General features: G+C 40.0%; 1 protein-coding gene across 3 annotated transcripts in view; it reads right to left on the bottom strand.

Annotated features, from left to right (window-relative positions):
• fam53b (family with sequence similarity 53 member B) overlaps positions 1–23,685 on the bottom strand; it is a 28,499-nt gene extending 4,814 nt beyond the window's left edge. Inside the window, exons 1-4 of one of the 3 annotated variants that reach the window (XM_088916336.1) lie at positions 23,484–23,685; positions 10,287–10,538; positions 8,671–8,725; positions 1,920–2,701 (exon numbers count right to left, since the gene is read on the bottom strand). In XM_088916336.1, the coding sequence (XP_088772462.1) occupies positions 1,920–2,701; positions 8,671–8,725; positions 10,287–10,379 (930 nt within the window). In that variant the 5' untranslated portion in view covers positions 10,380–10,538; positions 23,484–23,685. Of the gene's footprint in view, positions 1–1,919; positions 2,702–8,670; positions 8,726–10,286; positions 10,539–23,483 lie in introns of those variants that run through there. The other 2 variants (XM_088916337.1, XM_088916335.1) reach the window with 2 other exon arrangements.
• Between the last annotated feature and the right edge of the window lie 2,674 nt (positions 23,686–26,359).

Here is a 26,359-nt window from a genome sequence, read left to right as displayed (position 1 = left end):
GATCAGAATTTACAACCACATGTCCGTGTTGTCGAGAGCATGTGGCTAGCGGGTTAAGTGTGTACGTGCCTGTGTCTACATATGCAGGTAGCACAACTCTGTCTTGATGCATGTGCAGTTGTTTTCAAATAGAGCAGTACATCCAAAGTGGAAAACATTCATGAAAGCTGCCAAATATTGCCAAAACAAAACAATAATGCACTTCCCATTAACAATGCATTGCACAGAATTTACCAAACATATAACACAAACTTTTTATGCAACAGGATTAAAGTTAAAGTAGCTGCAGAGGACTGACTGTATACTTAAAAATAAAACACACTTTCTCTTGTTTGCAGGTTTAGTTGTTGGTATTTAACAAAGCAACAAAAATGAAAAACAACTGGGAAGTAAGTCTTTTTCATTGCTAAGAAGTTTTTAGTTTGTTTAATGCTGGAGGATTGTGACTCTACTGCAGACTCAAGCCTCTAGAGCTTTTTCAAAAATGACTGGTGAAACAGAAAGCAAACCAGACTCTGGGAAGTCGGGGGACTCTCGTTAACTACTGGAGCAAGTTCCCCTTGCAGAGAACCCCAGGTCAGGCCAGGGTGTGAGAGAGTGTAAGGCACAGGCAATAGGAGAAGCTTATCTGAGTCCATCTGTCCTAAATGGAGACCATCTGAAAACAGCAGAACACCACCCTGCCTATTTGTGCCTTAGGCAATAAACATTGATTTTGCAATGAAGAAATGGGTGAATAATGTCTAATCCTCTTATTTGTTTTTGAAATTCACATATTCTTGATTAATAGAGTCACCAAGAATAACATTGAGGGGTTTAAAGTCTTGGATGGGTGACGTGCCTGTGGGTTTTCATTTCAACTCGGCTCTTAATGAACTACATCAGCTCATTAATGGCTTAAAGGGAACAATTTAACAACTTCTTCCAGCTCTACAGGTGCTTCTCCTTCAACGAGTCTCTGAAAACATGCACACCCACCGGCCCTCCAGGACCAGGACTGCACAGCCTTGCTTTCAGCTCTTGTTTAATCCAGAAGAAATTCCTCGACATGACATTCTATACCAGTTTAGTCCTGCCTAAGCAGGTGGAATGGTCTTTAGTTTGCTTTTATTACTCATGTGGAGGCTGGGTTGTTTATCCTGGAGTCCTAAGCAATGACCCAGAAAGCCTAATTTACCCATATTAAGTTTCACCATTATAAACTCAAGCAAAAAAGCCTGCGCTCATAAGTGAAAGGAGTAATTTCAAAGGACGTTTTGATGTAGATATAAAGTTGTGCCAATGCCAGATCTTTATGTATTTAACCTTTTTGTTGCAAAGTCAAAAACCGATGTCATGGAATACTGTCATATAGTATATCTACACTGAGATGTTACAACACCTCATAAGGAAAGGCAATAGGGCAGGTTAATGGTTAATGTTTAATGTACACTCTTGGCTTCATCCAGTTTCAGTCATGCACAAGATAAGCCAAATGCTCGTTAGTTAGACAACAGATGAGATTTAACAGCAAGACACAGCTCAGCCCAGGGTGGAACATCTGTTTGTTTGGGAGGGACCCAAGACTGATCAGACCAGAGGGGACACCTGGGAGAATCCAGTCCCAAAAAGTGTCTCCTCTCACCCTCCTGCACTTGAAGCCTACTCTACATGTACAGGACAGTGTATGCAAATTGCCTCTTTTTGCAAAAGCAAAAAGCTTTAAAACTGTGTCCTTCTGAGTATCACCTTTGGTTAAATTCCTCTTTGTACACTGAATCCATTCATTGTGCCACTGGATATGGCTATTTTTAATCAGAGCTTTTTTCTTGTTACATTCTTGTCTCTGTAATGTCGCTGATCAGAATTCACCTTTGTTCAGACTGAGAACTGATCAGATTTTCAAACTTGAGGTGTCTTTTGTGCCATCAGATGCCTACCTGAGTCATCTTGGCAAGGTCGAGGGAGGGCCTCTGCTCTGGAGCCTCCTCCGGCCTCCTGCGCTTCACGCCGATCTTCTTTTCGTTCAGGACGCAGGGCTGCGAGCGGCTCCTGGACAGGCCCCCGGGACCCGCACGGCGCCCCAGCTCGGGCGTGGAGTCGGGGGAGCTGCCAGCAGAGGGCCCTTGTGGCTCGGGGAGACAGATCTGTTCATGGGAGAGGGACAGAGGCCGCGGCCCAGCAGCCGAATCCCCGGTTGCCTCGCTGGAGGAGGAGGAGGAGGAGCAGGAGGAGGAGGAGGAGGGGGAGGGGGAGGGCTGGAAACCAGCGATGGGGAGGCAGGCCGTGTGCTGCGGGAAGGCATTGGAGCGGGCCGGCAGACTGAAGCTGGAGCTGCGCTGCATGGTGGGATACCCCGGGAGGGTGCAGGGGCCGCGCTGAACACTCCCCCCGCTGTGGCACCGCCGCTTCTCCACCGCCGTCCACACCCGCGAGCCCTGCGGCCGCCACGCCGGCCGGCACACGCTCAGCTCGTCCGAGAAGGACAAGGAGCGGCACTGGCGCTTGCTGGGCGGCGCGGCGGACGGGCCACCCTTGGCATCACTCAGGCTCAGGTCCCGGATCAGGTTAGTGATGGCACTGGCTGCGCCCGCCTCTTTCACCCAGCCCCGGCTGCCCTGGTACGGACCCGGCAGCACGCCCCACAGGCACTCCAGGCTGGCACCCCCGGGGTCCTTCTGGAAGGCACAGCCCCGGCCCAGGTCCCGCCAGCCGTCGCTCTCTGAAATAAGCACAGAGCCTGTCAAGACCAGGAGGGGACATGCTGCTGGAGATAACGAGCTTAATTTTTCACTAGGGGCAGACTGAGGGCCCACTGCCCATTGAATTAATTTAACAGAGTGGGCAGCTTACTCACCGTTATTTCACAAAGGCCTGTGGGGATCAGTGAATTGCACCCAAATTCTAGTCTTCAGAGGTATAAGAAAAAGCTTTCCACTTTAGTGAAAATTCCACTGCATGCACAGGGTTGTACATGTTTTTTCCATTATCATACGCTGCCCATATTGTTACAGAGTCCTTTTTTTATTTCCCCCCCCAAAAAACAAAACAATAACAAAAGGGAAACCGGACTGAACTTGTCTCTGAAGGTCTTACACTTGATTTCATAACAAACGTCTGCTAAGTGGAGGCTGAGGTCAGGCCAGCAAGACAAAGAAGCCAGAAATAGCTGCTCCTGGTTAATGGCAGGCAGCCACGACCTCAGAGGGCTGCAGAACTGAGGAATATCAGGAATGACTGCAACATCTGCTAGATCGCCAAGCCTAGAGCTCAGTGAAGCTCGACACAACAAGAAACTTTGTAAGTGCAGCAACTCAAGTACCAATCACATCCCCTTACAGTCCAAGCCACCTATGAGCGCTGCTGTAACGTAGAAAAGCTCGCCTCTTCTGAGGTGACCTGCTGGCTTGCGAGTGCACATTTTTTTCTTTTTGTTATTTTGTGTTCTTTGTGTTTGTGATGCAATTTATCAGTCTAGGAAAACACACGTTTTAATTTGTAATACCTATGTAAGTTTTAAATATATTTTAATATACCTTTGGAATTACAACCCAGAGAAACGTACGTGGTCTACTGATACACCAAAGAAAGAACTTAGAAGAAAAGATGAAAGAAAGGAGGGTTGAGACAAAAAGAAGGCCTCTAATGTCTGTGTTATTAGGTAACACTCATTGAAGAATAAACTAAAATGAACTGCAAGCGAATGTCACTTATCAACAAGAGTATGGAGATGCATCTACCCTTGCCTTTAAAGACACGTGGCTAAAGACCCAGGTCACCGATCAGGACTTGTGTACTGATGGTTTTAAAATACCAATCTGCCTTGATAAAGATAAAGACTGTGAAAGACAGTACTGGTAAGGAGACAAAGGGCGGGGTCTGTCTCTTGAGTTAATCAAAGGTGGTGTAAATCTGTAATTGTGTGAGAGATAGAGAGCTTTTCTCCACCCATACCATTTACCTCATGAATTCCTGCAACTTTTTTTGTGTTAGTGTATACCCATCGTCCCACCAATACAAACAAGGCAGCTGAGTACATCAATGCCAATGTTATTAATATAATGGATTCCGTCTCTGCTGAAGCCCTAAGTTTATTTTAGAGGATTTTAATCATTGCTTGCTGGAAAGTGGTTCACCATATCACCAGTATGTCAACTGTGATATATGCCATAAAGAAATCCTTGACAGATGCTATGGATCTCTCCCTGGAGCATATCGGTCACTCTCTGTGCCTGGCCTGGGTACTGCTGATCATAATACCATCCTGCTTGCTCCTGCCTACAAGCCAGGAGTCAAGCGTACAGAGGCAGTTGTGAAAACGGCACTAATTGGGACACTCTCATAGGTTCATACATTACTTTCTGTGTTGTTAAAGAAATTTCCTGTTTTACCAAGGAACACTTAAGGAAAGAAAACAAATAAATAAAGTTAAACATGCAACAGGGCAAGCAAAAGTTATCTATAAAAACAGAGGAGAAATGTAAGCAATGCAATCTCCACACATCCTGGAAGGACATTAAAACAATGGCTGCAGTCAACATTAATGAGGGCTGCAAATTCATCAAGTGGTTAGAAGTAGTGGAGAGACCTTACCTGCCGAGTTAAATAAGTTTTTTTACTTGTTTTACTCCTCTCAACTCCAAGAAAAAATACTACAAATATCAACTTGTAGGGTTGCAAACTATTTTAAAAAGATCCAGGTTAACATAGCAGCAGGCCCAGATGGAGCAGAACACTAAAGCATTGCGCTGAAGAACTGAGTGGGGTGTTTCAAAACCTATTCCAGCTCTCTTTAGATACAGTTACTGTTCCAGCTGTTCAGAAGCACTCTACAGTTGTACCTGTTCCTAAGAAAAACAGACCTAAAGCTCTTTATGACTTGAGGCCAATAGCTCTGACTCCATTAATAATGAAGACTCTTGAAAAATTAGTCAAGTCACACACTGTGGATGCAACAGAGTCAGATCAGTTTCAGTTTGCTTCCCGTCCTTTTCTACTAGATGTTATTTACAAATGTACAGTGGAAAACTTCTTCAGTTAGACTTCTCTTTGCTGATTTTTCATCAGCCTTTAATATAATGCAGCATCACTTTTTGGTTGAAAAAAAGTATCACATATTTCAAATTAGATCAACAGATTACCATGTGGATTATTATTTTTCTGACCAATAGTACCCAAAATGTACAAATTAATGACTTGGCCCTGTTTGTACTTCTACTGGCTCACCACAAGGCTGCCTTCTTTCTCCCCTCCTCTTTAGCTTATATACCGATGACTGTCTGAGTACCTATGAAAATTATTATATCATCAGCTTTGCTGATGATGGTATTAGTCTCTCTCCTCTCAGAGCTCGGACAAACACATGAACCCATTCTGAACAAATTCATCAACTGGTGTGATACTGTATTTCATACCTATGGATGATTGTGTCAAAAACCAAAGAAATTACTGTTGATTTAAAAAACAAAGCAATATCATTCCCACAACAATCCATGGTGAGTTCATTGGTACAGTTCTCAGTACAAATACGTGGGCACCGTGTTTGATGATAAACTTGTCTACAAAGAACACTGATGTCATTGTGAAGAAATCCCAGCAGTGCTAATATGGTTTGAGAAAACTGAGTTCCTTTGAAGTCCTTAAAAGAATTCTATATCTCTTTTAAGAATGTATAGCTCTTTTAATGAAAGTATTTTAACATTTTCTTTTATCTGTTGCTTCACTTCACTCAGTCAAAAAGACAAGAACCGGTTTCTGCAGGTAGTGAACCTCAGCTCTGAAATCTTTGGTAAGCCTGTAAAACCTCTCGCACAGCTGTATGCCCAGCAGAGCCTGAGGAAGATCTGTGCCCATCAGTGAAGACCCATTTCACATCCTTCATCAGGCTTTTGATCTTGTGATTTCAGGAAGATATTTTTGCTGTCCACAGTGCAAGACGAATAGAAGATAATTTTGCTTTGTTCCAGAGGTCACCAGGCTCACAAACAATGAGTGTAAGAAAGTTTTATAGATATGATCTCTATTGGATAGAGACCCTCTGCAAATGTACATGTAGTTTAATACTTTCCGAAAGTATGATCTGATTATTATATTATTCTGTAGTACAGGACACAGTCGATGCAAAGCACATGAACTTTGTTACTTTCATAATCATTTTAAGGAGTTTCTGCTGTTTTTCTTTTCTTAGAAATGTTGCAATACTATGTTTGTTACCACTTTATGTGAAATGTGTTATATGTTGCACAGCTTGCTGCTTAAATTTCACCATTGATAATGAATAAAGTATTCAAATTTAATTGAAACAGCTGCTGAAGTCCTGCTTAACTACATATAAAATGTCACTGTCAACAGATAATATGAAAGGCAATTTCCTACAATTCCATTAAGCCAACATTCTCATCAGAAGCTTTAGGACAGATAAACTATTTACTGTCTAGAACCCCATTATTCCTGAGGGGCAAGTATCATTCTGTCAGTGATCCTGAAATCATATGGTGTAGTGCTAGCAATGTGCTTTATCTTCTACAGCTTATCTGCATGATATCTCAGTCCTCAAGTGGGGAACATGTCTGCTTGTTCCTCATCTCAAAGAACATCATCTAACAAATTGCCATCTAGCAGACTCTTCTTGAATTTAGTGAGATGTACTGCTGATCTGTATCTTAAATGCAGATTAATCCCTGGAACAGGAGCAGGCCCTGTGTTCCAGTATCTTTTGTAGCCTCATAGCTTCTATAGTAAGCTATAAAACTGCTGCCAATGTCAAACCTTTGTTTCTGTAAAATCAGGATTTCCTAGCTAGTCTTACATCACCTTGCTAAAACCACCCATTACGTGTGAGTTTACACAACGGGTGCTCTCAGAGCACATAATAACACCCAATGTATTTATATACATATTAAATAGCATTACCGTTCTGATTACACTGTAATTTAGAGTGGTATTCTTTACCTCTGAAAGGTTCAATGCTTATAATAGTTACTGTACTTAATGGGAATGAAAAATGCAGAGGCACTGAAAATAGACAAGATTTTATCTACAACCAGGACAACGTATGAGGTTCCCTTTCTTTTAAACAAGAGTGTTTGTTTTAGTGGTATGAAATGCTTCTATTATTCCAACGCCAACAGGTGAATTTCCACTTTGTAAGTTCTGCAGATGTTTATCTCATGCAGACAGCCATGCCTGAACCAGCGCTCCTGGAGGGATACAATGCAAGACAGAGACACAAGGGACCCCCAGTGTCCAGCTGCCTTGGCTCTGTGGACGGGGAAAACAGGAACAAAGGGATCAAGCAGCAGCTCAACTGCTGCACCTCCTCATGCTTGGAAGACAGGTAAAGGCTCTAATTACTGGGTGAGAGGCTGCAGTGCACTTCAAACAGAGCATGTATGCCAGGCCTCAGACAGCAACAGCCTCATCTTCCCTTATTTCACACTCATAAAGAAAGGAGCGTTCCAAAAATCAGACCTAGAATCCCAACAATGCACTCTCCGTGGGTATGACAGAAAACAATAACACTCTGAAAAACACCTACCACTGTCAGTCTAGTGCCATCAGCCAACAAGTATGCCAGTGCGCAACAGCACAGGCACACAAACCCCTATTGATTTTCTATGGGCTTGCATGTGCCCATCTTGGTTCAACCCAAGTCCAAAGAATGCTTTTCTAAGTTTTTTTCTTTGTTCCTTTGTTAGCCAGATTAATTGTTTTGAGACCGTTATATAATAACCGCTTTGGCAGTGGTATTGGTTTTGTTTTCCTACACAGAAAATTGAAATGATGTTCACATTTTGAAATATATACCCCCCCCATTTATAAAACAGCCACATCTTTCATTTCAACTCAACTGAAGAACTAAGCGACTGCCTGTCCTTTTCCTTCATGGAACATACTTTAGGAATGCCAGCGAGATCGAGAAGGAATTATTTGAAAGGGATTCAATTTTGAATTATTTGGTATATGAAAAATACTTATTTTCCTGATGCTTCACTTGTAAGATTTTTAAATCATTTAACCTAACATTCCACCTTATACAAAAAGATTTTAAACAATCGCCAAATGCTAATATTCAAGAGAACAACAGAGAAATTCCTTTACCAGTGTCTTTCATTCTCATGCAGAGCTCCCGCTGTAAAAAAAGGTTTTACTCACATTAAACTGTTACAACACAATTACTAAATGGTGAGACTCATCAGTAGGAACAATCTTTTTAACGACTGTGTCTTCCTGTGCTGGTGCTAAGATGAGGTGTGAAAAGATGACTGCTGTCACTATACATTCAGCGAGGTTCCAGGTGACTCTTGACATTTGCAAAAAATAAACTGTTGAAGGAAGTAACAAAAGCTTAATTATAGTTAATTCCCAGGAGCTCAATGAGCATTGTAGCATAAAGCCAGGTGCACAGTATAAACTATACACAAAAATATGTATGAGGAGAGAGATACTGTAGTTAAAGGGTTATATTCCTGTTCCACATTGCATGTCCTTTAAGTTTTCTATTTTTTCCCCTTTTAGAGTAAATGTAGACTAAAAGAAATGGAGTAAATACAATTAGCCTCAAAAGAATCATATGATTGGTATAGTTGCAGTTTGTAAAATTGAAAGGGGTCAGATTGCTAAACAATAGGTTTTTAATTCCATCCCTGTTTTATAGAGGGAGACAGAGGCGAATGGTCTTTTTCCACTTACCCACAACTCCGCAAGCGTAGAGAGCCGTCCCTTTGCTCATCTTCTGAGGCTTCTGCTGTGAATCACCAGAGCAGCTCTTAAAACCAGAATATCTACCCTATTGCACAAGCCTACACTACAGTACAGTATGTCTCTGGCTGCACAGGGGCAGCTGACAGAAACACATCATTAACCAGAGAGATAATTAAAAGGGAAAAGCCCTGCAATACTGCTGATCTCTCACTGAATCAACAAAAAAGTTCAGCTTTTTTTCAAAAAAGAGGAAAAACAACTGTGCTTAATGTTTGCAGGCCATGAATAAACATTTTTTTAAAACCAAAAATTCAAAACTATTATTATGTGCATAAATATAAATATTAAATCTATACAGTACACAAGTATATATAACCACTCTATATGCATTTGTTTTATGTTGTTTCCAAAGGTCTGCCCAGCAGTGTTTTCAAGATAATTATGACATTATGATGTAAAAGGACACTCAAAATAGTATCTATATAAAATTCCACTGCATTACATTCATTTACCATAGATATTAATACTGTCCTTGTCAGTGAATAAGGGTTTTAATAAGAGTTAATTCTACTATGAATCATGCATATATTAGTTCTTTCAGACAAAACTGTTTGGCAGATAACAGAATCGGTTCACATACTGAAACTGAAAAGTTACAGTTCTTTAACCACACCCTCATAATTATTCTTTGTCCTGTTAACATTCATCAGGCTACCACTTCTGACATTCTTAGCAATGAAAAAAACAGAAAGATACCAACTTGTTTAATCATCTCCTTATTTGTGTAGAGTTTTTATTTCAGTCCTAATTCTGCCTAACAGAACTAAGTCAGCCTGTAATGACAAGCTAACTTCACTGTAGACTATTCACAACCCTCATCAACATTGACAAACCAGTGAGCTTCGGATCCGAATCCTCGGATCAAGTAACTACTAGCTACCAAAAGTGCTAAATGGGTCAAACAGCTTTCTCTTGTTTGTAACATGCATATTCACACTGAACCGAAACACCAGCATTGCTCTTAATACATTAGGAATTCACTAGTTTACCTTTAACTTTCATTTGTTTATTAACTGCTCAGTGAAGAGAGCTGTATTTGTGGTGGTCTGGTTGTCACATGAAGAGGATGAAATTAAGCTGAATTTTTGCTTGCCAGGTACGAAGACTAGTGATACTAAGAAGCACACACTTCGTACAGTTTCTTGTGTCAACCTACCACTTCATAGATTCTTTCGCAGTTCAGTTACATAAAAAATATATTTTTTGAAATTATTCTGTTTTCAAGATTTTTATAAAGAGCAAGTAAATGTAACTTTAATCAGCATGATCTGTCTGAGCCAAATATTAAGCTACATGTTATTACTAATCAAAACTACATTATGGTGCATAATGTCCAAAGTGTGATTCACAGTTTTATTCCCAAAATCAGAAGTTATTGATCAGTCAGCGCATCTTATAAATATGACTCAAATTAGTCCTACAACATGCACCTTAAGAAAAGAAATGAAAATACTTGACTTAGCAACAAAGTTTTCAACATTAGAAATCTAGAATTTGGCATTTAACACATTGTACTGCTTACATTTATACAAGTTATCTCTTACCAGCTCCGAGTCTGATGCCTTGCAGGTTACATCATCGACAGCCTTCTTCTTTTCCAGTGTTTTTGGGTGAATGATCACCATGGTAATGCACATCTTTGCCCGAGCCTGTTCCAGTGCACACCAAGGCGTTCGGAAGTCATCTTTACCGGTGGCTCTTCAAAACTAGTCTTCCGGCTAGGCAGAGGGGCTCGTGTCCCATCAGCCAAAGTCCCGCCGATCCTACTGGAATGTCCTCTGCAGCTCCTTCAATCCCTGTGCAAACAAAGACAGACACCCTGTGAGGCTGTGAAGAGCTTTGTTTCCCACGTCATAAACTAAAGACAGAGCAGCAAAACTACAGGCTGCAGACACCCTGCAGCTCCATTTCCCAGTGACCTTTACACAGCATTTTGTTACAGTATCACCAAGGGAAAAACTCCAGCTTTGGGTGTGACGCTGCTGCCACACACACTGAGAAGGAGGCCCAGCACACTTCAAGTTTAACACCCTCCATCTCTGGTACCCTGGAAGTAAGGGCACCAGATATGGAAAAAAGAAAACTTATACTTTGTTTATGCTCACAAACACAAGCAGTCAAGCAACCACATTCTCTCATACTGATATAGATAAAATAACAAGCATAACAAGTGATGCATGTGAAGTCCGTATACTGGTAGGTCACACCTTAAACACCCACATACAGTGCCTATAGAAAGTCTACACCCCCCTTGGACTTTTTTACATTGTATTGTGTTACAGCATGGAACCCTGACATATTTAACTGAACATTTTTGCCACTCATCAACACAAAGTACTCTATAATGTCAAAGTGAAAAACAAAATCCAGACATTTTAATAAATTAAAAATAAAAAATAGAAAATAATTGAATGAATAAGTATCCCCCCCCCCAGAGTTAATACTTGGTAAGACCACCTTTGGCAGCAATTACAGCTGTGAGTCTCTTTAGGTAAGTCTCTATCAGCGTTGCACATCTTGACACCGGAATTATTGCCCATTCGTCTCGGCAAAATTGCTCAAGCTCCATCAAGTTGGATGTGGACCTTTTGTGAACAGCAATTTTTATGTCATTTCACACATGCTCAATTGGATTGAGGTCTGGGCTTTGACTAGGCCACTCCAGTGTGGGTTTTAAGCCACTCCAGTGTGGCTTTTGCTGTATGTTTCGGGTCATTGACCTGTTGGAAAATGAATCATCTTCCAAGTCCCAGTGCTCTTGCGGATTGCAGCTCATTTTCCTCCAGGATTTTTCTGTACCGAGCTCCATCCATTTTTCCTTCTATCTTAATGAGTTTTCCAGTCCCTGCTGCAGAGAAGCATCCCCAAAGCATGATGCTGCCATTACCATGCTTCACTGTAGGGATGGTATGCTCAGTGTGATGTGCTGTGTTAGGTTTGCGCCAAACATAAAGTTAAATTTTGGTCTCATCAGAGCATAGAATATTCCCCCAAATTGTTGAGTCTCACATGCCTTTGGGCAAACTCCAGCCTAGATGTGATATGAGTTTTTTCCAACAAAGGCTTTCTTCTTCCCACCCTTCTGTACAAGACAGATTTATAAAGTGTGCGTGCTATTATTGTCTCATCTACAGTTTCTCCCATCTCTGTCATGGAGGACTGTAACTCCTTTAGAGTTGCCTTAGGCCTCTTGGTGGCCTCCCTTACTATGGCTCTTCTTGCCCGAACACTCAGTTTTGGAGGACAGCCAGTTCTGGGCAGATTCACCATTGTTCCATATTTTCTCACCTTTTTAATGATGGGCTTCACTGTGCTTCGAGGTATATTCAATGCCTCAGAAATTTTCTTGCTCTGACTGGTATTTTTCAAGAACCTTGTCTTGGACCTGCTTGGAATGTTCCTTGGTCTTCGTGGTGTGGTGTTTCCTTCGAAAAGCACTAAGTGGGGAAGCTCCCAGACACAGGTGTATTTATTCTGAAATCATGTGAAACTCCTCAACTGCACACAGAGGGACTACAGTCAAGTAATTATGTGACTTGGAGAAGAGAGTTGGTTACTTCAGAGGTAATTAAGGTGTGTCAAAGCAAGGGGGTGAATACTTATGCATTCAATTATTTTCTGGTTTTTATTTTTAATTAATTTAGTAAAATGTCTGGATTTTTGTTTTACTTTGACATTATAGAGTACTTTGTGTGATGTGCGGCAAAAATTCACAGTTAAATACATCATGGTTCCATGCTGTAACACAGTAAAAGTGAAAAAGTCCAAGGGGGGTGTAGACTTTCTATAGGCACTGTACTTACTCTAAATCCACATACACTAGAAAGCACACACAATACAGTGCCCTTCAAAAGTATTGAGACAGGAAAGTCAAAACATATTGTTGCTCTACAGTCAAGCAATTTGTACTTGTGATCATAAGATTAATTAAGTACAATATACTGTTATCTACAGTACAATTTGTTTTGGGGTAACCCCAAGGATAGGAAAGGATCATCTAGTTTTTTCACTGTTTTCTTTTAATGTACTCTGGTTGCATTGGCATTATGTTTTGGGTCATTATCATACTTCATGGTGAAGCACCGCCAAAGACTTATGAAAAAACTTTCCATGGAAAGAAACAAACTTACAGACAAAATGTTTCTGAAAACATCAGAATTTATTCTGCTTCCATTCTTAGTTACATCCTCAGTAAAGATGAGTGAGCCAGTCCCAGAGGCAGCCATGAATGACCAGGCTGTAACACTAACTCCATAATACTTCACGGATGAGGTAGTGTTCTTTGGAACATCTGCAGTTCCTTTCTTTCTCCACACTTTAACCTTTCCATCACTTTGGTAAAGCTTCATCCTGGTTTCATCTGTCCATAAAACATTATTCCAAAACTCTCCTGACACACCTTTGTATTTCTAATCGGATTTCTGGTTCTGATGAAGTTTACATCTTGCGGTGTAATCTTTGCAATTCTGCTATTTCAGTGTTCAGCAAACTTTGAATTTTGATACCTTCACCCCTGCACTCTGGAGGGCGTTGGTGATTTCACTGACAGTTGTTTTACGGTTTTATTTGACAGTTCTGATAAATTTTCTTACATCAAATGCAGCTGTTTCAATTTTGTCTGATTGGTAATTATACCTGTGGTTTCTTTCTTCTTCAACATATTCAAAATAGTTGACTTTGGAATAAACTGAAGTTTCTGTGCTATGGTTCTCATTGAGTTTTCCTTTTCTTTCAGCTTCAGAATTTGCCAGATTTTCTTAATTTTCTTGAATAGAAAGTCTTTGGTTTTCATTTTGACTTTCAGTTATGGACTCTAAGTACTGATGCTAGAGCAAGTCAGGTTAATTCAATGTACACAGCTCTCTTGTGGGTGCCTAACTACCCAACAAGAGACACCTGTCCACTAAAATAAAGAAGCTTAAGGCTATCAATTTGTTTTATTGACCCAACAGGGTAGAAGTAAATGGACTTTATTAAAAAATATTTTTTTATTTGATACCAGCTTCCATGTGAAGTGATTAATAATAATAATAATATAATGAATGTAATTATTGTCTTATAATATTTATATTATTTGTTTTCCTGCTGTATTCCATGCACCACATCACATTATCAATAGCCAAATCCTCACCTAGAATTCCCAGGCAAACTTGGATATCTGTGTGACCTTCTGGTTATCCAAACATCTCTCTCCATTAGCACTCTGACACAAGCTGTTAAACAGCTGATTAGAGCCAGATGTAAACGTGCAGCATTTAATCCTGTTGCTTGGTTAACACTGTATATGTTATATGAATCTTTTTAGGCTTGATAAGGGTTGTCTACCCAAGTATCAAAACACCTACAGGGGACATAACTGTCTGTTACAAACATTATAAACACAAATGAACAGAGCAAGGCAGAGACAAAGGAGGAGGGAAGCAATAAAGCCCGCCGACCTAGCACTGGTCCTGGTAGTGTCCTCCGAACAAAGGACTGTTGTGCGAAAGATAAAACACCGTGGGAAACAAAGGAGTGACATCAGGAAGGAATCACAAGACCCCAATGGCCATTCACTGGGGAGAGGGGAGCCAAGGACAATCCTCACAGGGCGAATAGAGACAGCCAGTGTTTCACTTCCATCACTCAAAGCCAACTGCATGCATATGATTCACATTACTGTCATTTAACACTACATGTCAACATCATAAAATGGGCCTCGTAAGGCTAATTTTCGAAAGGGAACTTGGGTTCTTACTTTACTGGAAATTACCTTTGGGTCATGGGTTGAACAACAGCCCCGTCTCCAAAAAGATCTCAAGACAGGGGCAAACCTCAGTCCAAATTCACGAGTGTCAGCAACGATCAAAAGAGCACAGTGGCCTGAAGGTGCAAACCACCAGAGTGAGGACTCTGAGATTTTCTCTCAAATAACAGGAGATGCACACTTGACTGAATGGTGCATGTGAAAGTGAAACCTTAGTTAAAAAATCAAAGATCAGACAAAATCAAGTTCAGCCTTGCAGCCTTGCAATCACGTTCAGCCTTGAAGTGGCCTACCCTGTCAGAATATGATAAAAAATGTAGAAACAATGATAACGATGCATTCATGTTGCCCTGTAATTACAAGTTGACTTGAAAACAGAATATTACCAAATATGTTTTTAAAGACTGTGTTGGGATGTCTGTTAGAGGTTAATGCACTTTCAGTTTATCAGATTTTATAACTGTGACACAAGAACACACCAAAAATCACTTTAGTAATCTAGGGGACATCTAAAACACTTATCTGAGCAAAAGAATAGGTCTGGTGTGATTGCAACGCTCTCGGGCCAACTCAAATGAATCCATGTTAATGAAAGGACTCCTTCAAGACGCCTTGATAAGTGTCCTAGTGAGAACAGACGTTATTACTGGCATATGCACCATCTCTGGGAGTACTTGCTTAGCAATGAAAATATAAACATTTGAAAAATATTTTTATGACTATAAAGTGCAAATACCTCTTTCCATTGTAGACATACAGGTTGTTCTATGCAAGGGAGGAGTCATAAGGTAAAAAAAGCCACAAAAACACTGTTTAACATTATAGGTTTTGCAGTCATTGGTGCCCCATGAAGCACTGAAGCCTGGGGCACCTCTAGGGCCTGCAGTGGAAAGAACTCTATTGTTTGCTGTTTGTAATATTTAAGGGAGACTGCAAGTCCTTAATAAAACAAATTTACTCTAACTCCTGCAAACTGTGTTAATGTGTATCTTCTACCTATCGTACTGCAACATCCTGGCACAGTCAGTGCTGTATTTACGCGAGGATGAATGCCTAAAACAAATGTCACACATCCCTAGACATGCTCCTTCAAGAGCCTGCAGACCTCCACTGACTACATCCACTTCTACCTCAAGAAGTTCAGGTCACGAAACCACTACAAAAAATAGGACAATTTCAGCTTTTTAATTTAATTTCTGCTGATTCAGAAGACTCTCTTTAACACCAAATATAACCATCCCTCTTTCCTCCACGTGAAGTCTACACAAATTTCTGCAAAACATTTCACTATTAATACTTTCTTTAACTTTTAAAACGTTGCTATTGTCATGATACTCAAGTCATGACAATCAATTACACAGATGAAAATTGCACCATTATAAAAGGCACCTGATAATAAGAGGGCACAGTTCCTGCAGTTAATTAATCCCAGAGCATGCTACAGAGATGACAAAGTAAAACAGGCTGAATAAGATGCACAGGATTTATGCACATGTTCAGCTATTAACAAGCCCGTTCGGAAATCATATGGCTGAAGACTCATGTTCTGGATCCTGCATCCATAAACATAAAAACCAACAAATATGAGATGGTCCTTGAGGGTAACATTTTTATCTGTGGTTACAAACCTTTTAACCTTGATGTCTGTTTGCTTAAAGTAAAAGAAGTATAGCATGAAATAGAAGACAATCGTATTAAAATTAAAGAATAAGAACAAGGGAGTCCCATAGCGCAAGTGGAAGCCATACAAAGATTTCTTTCAAATATATTAGTCATTATACTCTATGTAGTTCAACAAAAATAGGAAGGAATATAGTAAGACTGTGTAATTTCCTGCCCTAGTATTTCACTACCTCTACTTGGAATCAAAACTGCAATGGCACAAGCTGCCATACTAAAGCATATTGCATCCAAACGGCTCATTCTTCATAGTAGAAGCTTGTTATATTAGAGACCACACAGCTTTAAAACCCTCAGGAAGGACTAACGAATGAAGTGTGAACAAGGTTTGGTGAAATAAAGACTGCCTTTCCAACCTCCCATTTCTTAGTGATGCATTTTTTAACTTATTTTGCAATACAATCACCTTAGCAGCGCAGCTATCAAAACCAAAGAGTTGATAAGAGTACAGCTACTGCTGCCTACGCCCAGATGGAACAGAAATACGCCACATTAGGCAGACATCAGTGACCTGGACGAACCCTTTCTAATGATGAAGCGCTCAAACTCCGGGTGCATAAAAATGTCATTCCTGAGCACAGAATTTCAGGGAATGTTTTCAAGGCTCTGAGGTTTTACTTTTAAAGCTGATTCACTGTTCAGTATGTTTTGTGGAATAGAAGACACCCTTTGGGCACATTTAAACTCACACACACAAAGAAATAGTTTTAACTTTAAGACCTTCACCCCTCCACACATTCTTCAACCTGAAACTCGTTACATGCCTGTCAGTCCTGGATCTTCTGTGTTCTGTGAGAGAGGTAAAGCTTACTGCTCACTCAGCAATCCCACTGTCTGCACCGAAGCACAACGTTTTATCCAAGCAAGGCAAGGGACTTATCTGTTTAAATGGGCTCTGCTCAAAACGAAAACAAGCAAAAAAAAAGTCAAATCATCTGCTGGTGTTTTGTTTTAGTGAGCTTCGTGCACTTCAAGGGATTTGCAAAGCAGCAGCACTCTCTCTTTGTTTTGTCAATACACCGATGCAGGCAGAAACATCGGGGGGAGGAAGAGGTGAGATGAAAGCTAAGGAACCAGTTTCCAGAAAAACCCACCCCCCTCAGCCTGCTAAAACATATTGCTTTTCTTCTTTCTCTGGACACAAGGAGAAAGTTGCTCTGCAACCTGAGGGATCCTCACAATCTACCCAGTACTCTGTGACAGCTGGGATTTGGGATCCAGTTGATCTCTTATTGTGAGACATAGGCAATGAATGACATAGGTTAAGGACTTAATAATTTAGATTAAGGTGTCAAACTGGCCAAGGGCACAGCTGGAATGAAAAGGGGCAGACACAGAGTCCACTAGAAATCGCTGGGAGAGCCCCCCAGTAAGGCAGCTCAGGTATGCGTACTGTAGATTACATTTCAGGCCTAACGAAGAGGCAGCACAAATAAATCGCAGAGGAGCAGAATCTAAAGCAGGATGATGACGGGTTGGGCCTTTTTCGCAGCAGCTGGTTTTTAAAGGCTCACTCCGGCACGCAGGCAATGTTGCAGATTTCAGATCCACAAAACCGATCTTACCGGAAACAACAGAAGAAGAAAAAGGACAGAAAACTCTCATTCTGAGGATAGATATTTTTAGCTGTTATAAAATGGGGTGGGGCTTTAACCGACTGAATGAAAGACCTTTTGTCATTTCAAACAAAAGCCTTATGATCTTAACAGAAAAACAAGAACTGACGTTACTGCTGTAAGAGACCTACGTTATTCCCAGGGTAGTGCATGCTTTGAAAGAAGTGATCTCCTCCCACCGCCCGAGCCCCGAGAGGCAGCCTGGGGCCAAGCATGTGGATCAACACTCCCTGGACCACGCAGCACCTTTCTGTCTTTCCCACTTCTCTCACCAGACAATGAAGGCACCATTATTTATAGGTCTGTCATCACAACGCATCTACCACTTAAATAGGCTCACAGCTCTCCTGAGTTTTCAAAATACAGAGAAACCAGGAAGCAATTTCATGCTTTTTTAAAAGTTTATTTTCACTGGGCTGAATCCAGGAAGTGTTTTTTTTCTCTCTAATTATATACTTACAAAATACAGAATCTTAATGCCGATGAGAAAACCCTCTCAGACAGTACAGACCCTATTGCCCTTCTCTTCAGAGTGGCTGTCAGTAATTTACAGCACAGCCTACAGCAAACTCCTCCTGCTCATCCAGAGGGTGTCACTCACAGCTGGCTATAAATCACTTCCCAAAGCCCTGCCAGCCAAGACTGAAGCCTCAAACGTACCACAGCTCCAGATTAATTAAATCAGGTCTGGTTGCATTTCTGAACTCTTGAGAACGCTGGACAAATTAAGAGCATATGAAATTCGAATGTACACAGTAACAATTCTTTGCTTGTGTTACTGATGGCAAACGTGGATCATATCCTGTTGCTCTCACACTAAACCAACAAAGCACTGCACCCCAGCGTGGTACAGGCAACCGTTGGGAATTTCACTGAGGGAATCAAACAGATCCTTGACCAACTCGCCTCTCCTTCAGGTCACACGATCCATGGAAGGGCAGAATGCTGTTTCCTACCATACCACAGTAGGAACCATTACAATCAAAATCATGCAGATTAAGACAACTCACTTTTATAAGCGATGTGCCATCTTTTCATCGCATCTGAATGATGAATAGCAAAATCAAGGCAATATTTAAACCAACCCCTAAGTACTGTAATGCACATTTACAGAGGCAGAGAAAATTTCTTTAAGAGAGCCTTACTCAGTATTGAGCCAGAATACAATGGGCAAGGAGCTGTGAGGAAAAAAAACTCGCACCTGGGGTATGGGCTGCAGAGAAGCAGATTACTGTTAGGATGAGTACTGCTACTGTAGATGTGTAGCAGTGGCTTTCAAAATAGTAAATATAGGGCACAGAAAATACTTCTCAGGACTAAGGATGAAACACAACAGATAGATTTCACTCGTGTACAAGTATACAGCCGTAGTCATAAATCGAAAACGGTGTGTCTCAGAAGCATGAACAGAAACAGATGCATGCTTGGCCTCTTTGTGTTTTCTGAGGTTTTTCTAACTGCTTTGACATGCATATTACAGAGGTTCTGTATACAAATATTTTTCCAGCTGTAATTTTAAAATTACAACTCAATTCATTCACAGAATTCTGTTGACACAGAAAAGAAAACTTTATTGCATTATTTATGCTCAAAAGACAGCATACTCATTGCAAACACTGTAGCATTCACTTGGACTGCATCAGTGGTCAAAAAAGTTTTTTCTGTGTTCGGAGGTGGCATACTTAGATAATGTCACGCCTTGTGAAACCATCTCTCAGCATACCTGCATGTAAGATACAAATTGTTCGACAGCTGCACATGACATTCATACTCCGATTATGGAAATAAAAAATAAATTAATTAATCTACTCCATTAACCCTTGCTGGATCATTCTATACGTTCTACTACACTTATACATCCAGGAGTGTTTATTGAAGCATTCTTAGTAACCTGTTATTTTTTTTAATTAGACTGCACATTGTTTAAAACAAGCACTATCTACTATTAACTGCAAAGTCATTAGTAGTATGACATCGTTAAGCTCTCAGACTGTGCACATAAAACTTTATTTGCCACATTACAGAAGGAAGACATGGTATTTTAAAATATAATAGCATTCAGTTCTCCATGGCTAATAAAAAGCAAGAGTCTGTTCAATGTTTTATGTGCTTTATACACACCAGAAGCTATGCCATTAAAATATTTATTTAAAATCAAATTGCAGAAAATAAATAGAGTGTGATACAAATTAATAGAGCCCTTAGAGACTGCGTAGCAGGATTAAAAACTTGAAGAATATTGCTTGCGATATTGATTTTAGTTTGCAGGATTAGAGCAGTACACAGATCATTTAACTCTTCACAGCCAAGGTCTCCCAGATCTTTAGTTTCTACTAAATTAGACTAGGTTGACCACTACCACAGTTTAAGAATTCTACGTTCCCATTTTTAACTAGAAGCAGACCTATGTTTTAATGTAATGTACAGTATATTTTCCTCAAAGCAATTTTCACTTGTTTGGTCCCATTATGAGGTGAAGGAACAATGTACATAAAGGAAAAGCATACTTACTGTAATAGTTTAGTGTTTTGCGTTAACTCTCTTGTCTGGGGAAATGACAGGCCTGGCTGAAAGGTGAAGACTGCTAAACCCCCCTCCCTAACGAGGAATAAACCAGGGAGGCTGCTACAAGGGTGAAGCTGGGGTGGAGGGGGTGGAGTTAGAAAAAAGATGTGCAGCAGGCAAGTCTTTATGTGTAAGAGAGCGGAAGTGCCAGATTAGAATTTGACTTGCTCACGAACGTCTGTTTAACATCTCCATATGTCAATGACTTCCGAAAGGAAAAGCAAATAACTTTTAGCTGGTGCTTCACTCTCCATATAATTAAAATGAAATCCATAATGCATTTAGGTGTTCCCAGGAACTGGGGAGGGCAGGAATGTTAAAGGAGGTAGAAGGAAACTCCTCAAGTGTGAATGTATGTAAATGTGTGATCTTTAGCCAGGCTATGAGAACTACACAAAAGACACAACTTCAAAATTAAAATCTTTAAACTGTTTTATGAAAACAGCACCATCAAATTCGCCCATTACAAATTAACATCTGGAGTCACCTGAAGGCAATAGGAGTTTGTATTGTTTCAGTGCAACACTGAGCTACCTAAATGTGTCTGATGTTCTCAAGACCTGTTTTGTTGCACTTAAAGGGCTGCTACACTATTCTCTGTTGTTGCTTCTGATTATATATTTTCTAGATAAGCTTAACAAACTTGAGACATTTTCTTATAACATCATCCAACAGCAAACGAACACTCAGATTAGTTTTGGAAAAAATAAAACAGACAAAGCTTCACTATTGCCCTTCACAATATATGCAACACTAATGTAATTCTCATCCTGGCAGTTTTCCTTACAGTCAACTAAGAAGTCGTTAGAAGCTGACAGCTTGAAAAAATTACCTTTGTGCTTGGCTTACTGTTTACTGCCCAGAGTCAATATGTGGTTTGAAGTTATTCTGGTGCCATTCTAGGTATTCTAGACTGGTAAATCACACCTCCAGGTCCCGATTGCTCCACTTCTGGTTTTACTTTCAACCAGATTTTATTTTTTTTAATCCTGAATGATCTCTTTTATAGACTTTGAGCTTTTAGCCTGTGGTACTGTGGGTATTTAGTCCAAGGCAGTAAAGATTATTATTTATAACTAAATTATATTTAATCTATAACCTTGTAACTGGAAGGCTGTAGTTCAAATCCCAGGTGAGACACTGCAGTTGTACCCTTAAGCAAGGTAATTCACCAGAATTGTTCCACTAAAAGTGTCCACCTGTATAAATGGGTGTAAATGTAAGTTACCTTGGTATAAGCTTTTAATTACTTACAAATTAGTAATTAATTAGCAATGTGTGTGTGGGGGGGGGGGTCTGTATTTAATACAAGTTTTAGATCTTCAAGTAAAATCAAAAGTTCAGTCTCAATATGATTTCCGAGTTGAAAAATAATGCTTTAGACAACTAATAAATACATCTGTACAAGGGCCTTTTATAATACTCATCGATAAATTGCACTAAAAGTGAACTGATACCATTAGTTCCTTTTTACTAAGTAGAAAAGTATGATGAACTACTATTGCTGTACTGTCCCTTTAAATTCTTAAAGCCTAAAACCCCAATAGCATAACAAACCTGGTTACTGCAGGTCGAGTAAGAAAAGAAATCTAACATCATTTAGTACCTTACAATACAGCTACCACAATTTCAGAAATGTTTCCAGTATTGACGAATACACAGACCGTGGGGTTCCTGGCTCCTTTTCCTTCCTGCATGACATTCACTCCACTTAACTTTGTATTTATCATACTTTGCCAGAGACAAATACATACAGAATGCAGTAACGAGATAAGTCCTTTTCTTCTCAAAGTTTTAAAGCCAGCAAGCATAAATGTCATCTGTAGATTAGCAGTCAACAGGAACCCTCTCATTAGCCAGTGTTATCAGATCTTTATCTGTGACTTCTCCTGTGTATCTGGAATAAACCAGAAAATTACATTCCTAATTACAGCAGGGCTCGCAACCTACTATGGTAAGGAGGAATATGCTTCTAGGAAACTGAGAAATGATACTACATTCCGTTCCTCCAAATACATGCATAAGTAAAATAACAAAACAAATCATGTGAAGGCAATAAACTGTTCTTTTCTACTATCTATTAACTGTCAGCCACCACAGCTAATAAATAGAAGGAGTCAAAATTCTGTAGTCACTACCCCAACCCCTTTACCCCAGCGTACTAGACCACCTGAGTCGCAGAGTGCACGTAGAAAACACTCGGTCTCATACCAAAGCTGAAGCTGAATAATGTTTTCAGTCACGACTGCCTTGTTTGCACAGCTAGCCGGGGCAGAGCACAGCGCAGCAGTACAGGAAAGCTTTTGTCCCGCCAGCGGTGCTCCGGGCAGTAACAAAGCTAATCAATGATCTCTCACTCCTCCCTGGTAGCCTCTCTTCCACGCCGTGTCTGACCTCTTCCACAGCGGTGGCTGTACTACTTCTCGAAAGGGATCGTAACCAACACTCTTGAATAGCTCAGCCATGTTCTGTTTTGCACGCATTGTTACTCAGAAAATGCGTAGAACCTATGATAAAGCTACCTTCTTCGGAAAGAAAAACGAAGGAAAAGAAAGAAAACGAAGAACTCGAAAGGAAAACAGCTTCTCTAAAAAGATCAGGGCATAAATAGAACAGTGCCTGGAAACTAAATTTCATATCTCGTAAATATATTATTATACATATACCTCGCATGCATAGAACATGTCGACTACACGGTTCTGGTGTAAGACGACTGTATATCATTAGTGGGAAAACAACGTGCGACTATACCCGAGTAATGCAATGTAATGCAATTCTGTGACGTACTTATGAATATACTGTACACACAAACTCCGACACAATGCAGAATCCCCCAACACAGCCATAACATCTGAAGTCCACAAAAGTTTAAACCTCGCGATGTGCTCTTTAGTTACCAGCACCCTGCAGAAACCCTGCGCCTGATCGCTTTAGCTAATCAATACGGGCAGGTACTGGCTGCCCAGCCAGTGTGCTGACAACGGAGCGTAAACAGAAAGCAGGAAAGCACGGTGTGCTCAGCAAAGCAACTTCCAGTAGTTATCGTAAAAAGAACTGTTCCGTTAATGACCAGAATTCTATAAATGCACTGTTTTTATTGCTATTGTTGTTTTTCAATAAAGATGAATACCCACAGGGATGAGCATCTTGTCAATTCTCCCGATCAGAGAGAAGGAATGTTCAGGATCAATGGTCAGTTCCCTTCTCGCCTTGCCTGTCAGGGAAACTTACAGTAGGTCATCTTCGATCGCGTCGACAAAGGCCAGCGTAGAAACCTGCAGCTTTCATGCGGACACCTCTCACAGGCTCGCCTGTGAGTGTAATAAAGTCCACAGCAGATTCTTCACTTTACACATTGTAACAATATCCGGACACAGCCGAACCATTTCTGCGTTGAAGGGGGAGGCGCGGTTAAAATTCTTATGATAATTAATTGGAGAAACACGATCTCCTTGACCGGAATTTTCTCTGACGATGAACTGGGTTTTTATGTAGATCAGTGTCGAATTCTAATATCCAGGATCAATGTTCTGACTTACTGACGATATTGTATAAAACATTATACCCTCTTATACTTGGCACTGTCTACTCTAGAGTAATTGTAAAAAAAACTAAAAGTAGCCTGCTCAAGTGCTGGAATTGCAACTTCGACACAGCTTTTGGTAAAATCAGACCGATTTACTAGAGCGTTTTACTGGTATTTACGAAGACCAGGAGGACCCCGCATCTTTCTGGTCATTAAGATACATACAAGACAATGCATGCCACTGTAGCGTTCTTTCAAAATGAACAAACTATTAACGTGTACATGTGGACCGAATGGGTATTTGAAAAAACTTCGTTTCCACTGTGTAATCTATAGAGATTATGAAATACTCGTACAGTATATATGTTGTGGTCCGCCTTTAGTAGATCTCTTGTTACACACGGCTGTATTTCAAGCGCTATCTGGACCTATGTGTCGAACAGTACTTCAAAAAACACTTTATTAATACAGACTCCTTATCGGTGATGGTATTTTTCTCTAGTAGTTGGGCTGGGCAGTTCTTTATGGCGATTTAAACATTCGATTCAGGATGAGGTCAGCTGGCAGCAGAAGAAGTGAAACTACTGAGGAGTTTCTTAACTGCATTAAGAGTCTGCCAAGCACCAACATGATAGAAAAACGACCTAATGGTTCACCCTGCAGTATTAAGTAGGAGATTCAGTAAACCTGTCAAAAGATAGATCTGCAATGTAAACTAAAAAAATACTTACTGTATTTGCATTTCCCTTTTTTCAGCCCACTTCTTCTTTTTCTGGGAACTATAACCACCAATCTGGATGGATGTCTAATGTAGACAGGTAGACAGAAATAAATTCTGACATATTTCCCTGCTGGTGATTTGTTTTCTTTTGCAATGTAATGCTTGATGGCTTTTAATAGGAGACCAGAAAGTAAAACCCTTCTCGTTTCCACAAGGAGGCATAGCCTCTAAATCCACACTCTTGATTTAAACATTTTTTTGTGGAAATCTTTATTAACATGCTTTAAAGTGTTTCCCTGGACAGGGAATGTAAAAACATAAATATTGGTTGAATTATGCATGATTTTTTAACAAAGTATCTAGTCTTAAAACTGGGAACAGAGCACAGTCTCAATTAGTGTAACTTTCAATTACCATTACAAAATGAACAAAGTGCAGTTTTACAGATCTACACACACAGAAAATGTCCCTTTCCCTTGATAGATGGTAAACAGATTATGGAAATGTACCCCAGAAATACATCCTGTTTGGATACATTACACAGTCACATCAACATAGATGTATTTTCAAAATGACTTTAAAAATCAAAGCTGAAAACATTTACACCAAACATCAGCTGTTTATTGTTAAATGTGTCTATTCTGTACCGAGAGAGTGATGAATACTGTTTTCCCTGCCTTTGTCATTTCGTGCCACTTGACCCTCTAATCTCAAGTCTCTTGCTACACAGAAAGAAATCTCCTCATTATTGTAGTTTGAAACCAAGTGAACTATACAACTTAGTAATAGCTTCATGCGCATTACTAGAGCACATAAAGTCATCTCCTGTGGAAAGGTTTAAAAGAAAAACACACTTGAAGGCATAATACATGTAGTGTCACATCTTGTTTAAATCACCCCAACTCAACACTCAGAGACTGTAAATTTGAAACAATACATTGTCTACTATATCGGCACAAGCAAAACATCTATGTTTTTATTATTCTTTTTACATTCTGGACATTTACACAGGCAAAGTTATCTACTAAAAATTCTGTTATTGCAATAAACCATATGTCAAACATACAATATAGCGATATTGAAAAGCTACAATTATCCTTTCCATTGTGAGAAGATTAGGATCAAAGGATGCTTTAAGTATTTCAGGAGTGTTATTATCTGAAAAATGTGATTTGACCAGACTTATTAAATATCTGACAGGATTCCCTTCTTATTCCACCACATTTTTGTGTAGTGTAGTTTCTTAGCAACACTTCAGATCTTACCTGATAGAAGGGTTTTGACTGTGTTTTCCTCATGGATTTGTGCCAATTAGCAACCCCTGTCTGTTGCATAAGCCAGTACAACTTTCAAGTAGCTGTGTCTGTAAAGGATTTCATATCCTTTTAAGCCTCTGTCTCGGTTTAAAAAGTGGGGCATTATTCACAGAAAACAAACATCTTAATAGAGGTATATTTGTAAAGTGAATTACCACATTTTGCAGACTGTAAACAAATATGTAATCTGAAAGAGAAGAAACTGAAAATGTATATTCCTTAAAATCTATTGTCAATGTGTAGCAAGATTAAAATACATAACTTTATCTTTGCCTCAGTAAAACTTAAATAAGCTTAAAGTGGATATTTTCCTTTTAATCACATTTCATGGTTAGTAACTTGTAAAATTCAACTTTATAATCCTCTGTCCCCTTCATGTATTTGGCCAGTGTCTAGACTGCATGTTTTTATGCAATAATTACATTAGCTACTCTTTGCAAGACCTAA

The sequence above is a fragment of the Atractosteus spatula genome, chromosome 5 (genome assembly GCF_055471065.1).
Source record: "Atractosteus spatula isolate fAtrSpa1 chromosome 5, fAtrSpa1.hap1, whole genome shotgun sequence".
Classification (NCBI taxonomy): Eukaryota; Metazoa; Chordata; class Actinopteri; order Semionotiformes; family Lepisosteidae; genus Atractosteus; species Atractosteus spatula.
Note: the sequence above shows the minus strand (reverse complement) of the source record. Positions and strands in the feature narration are given on the sequence as shown.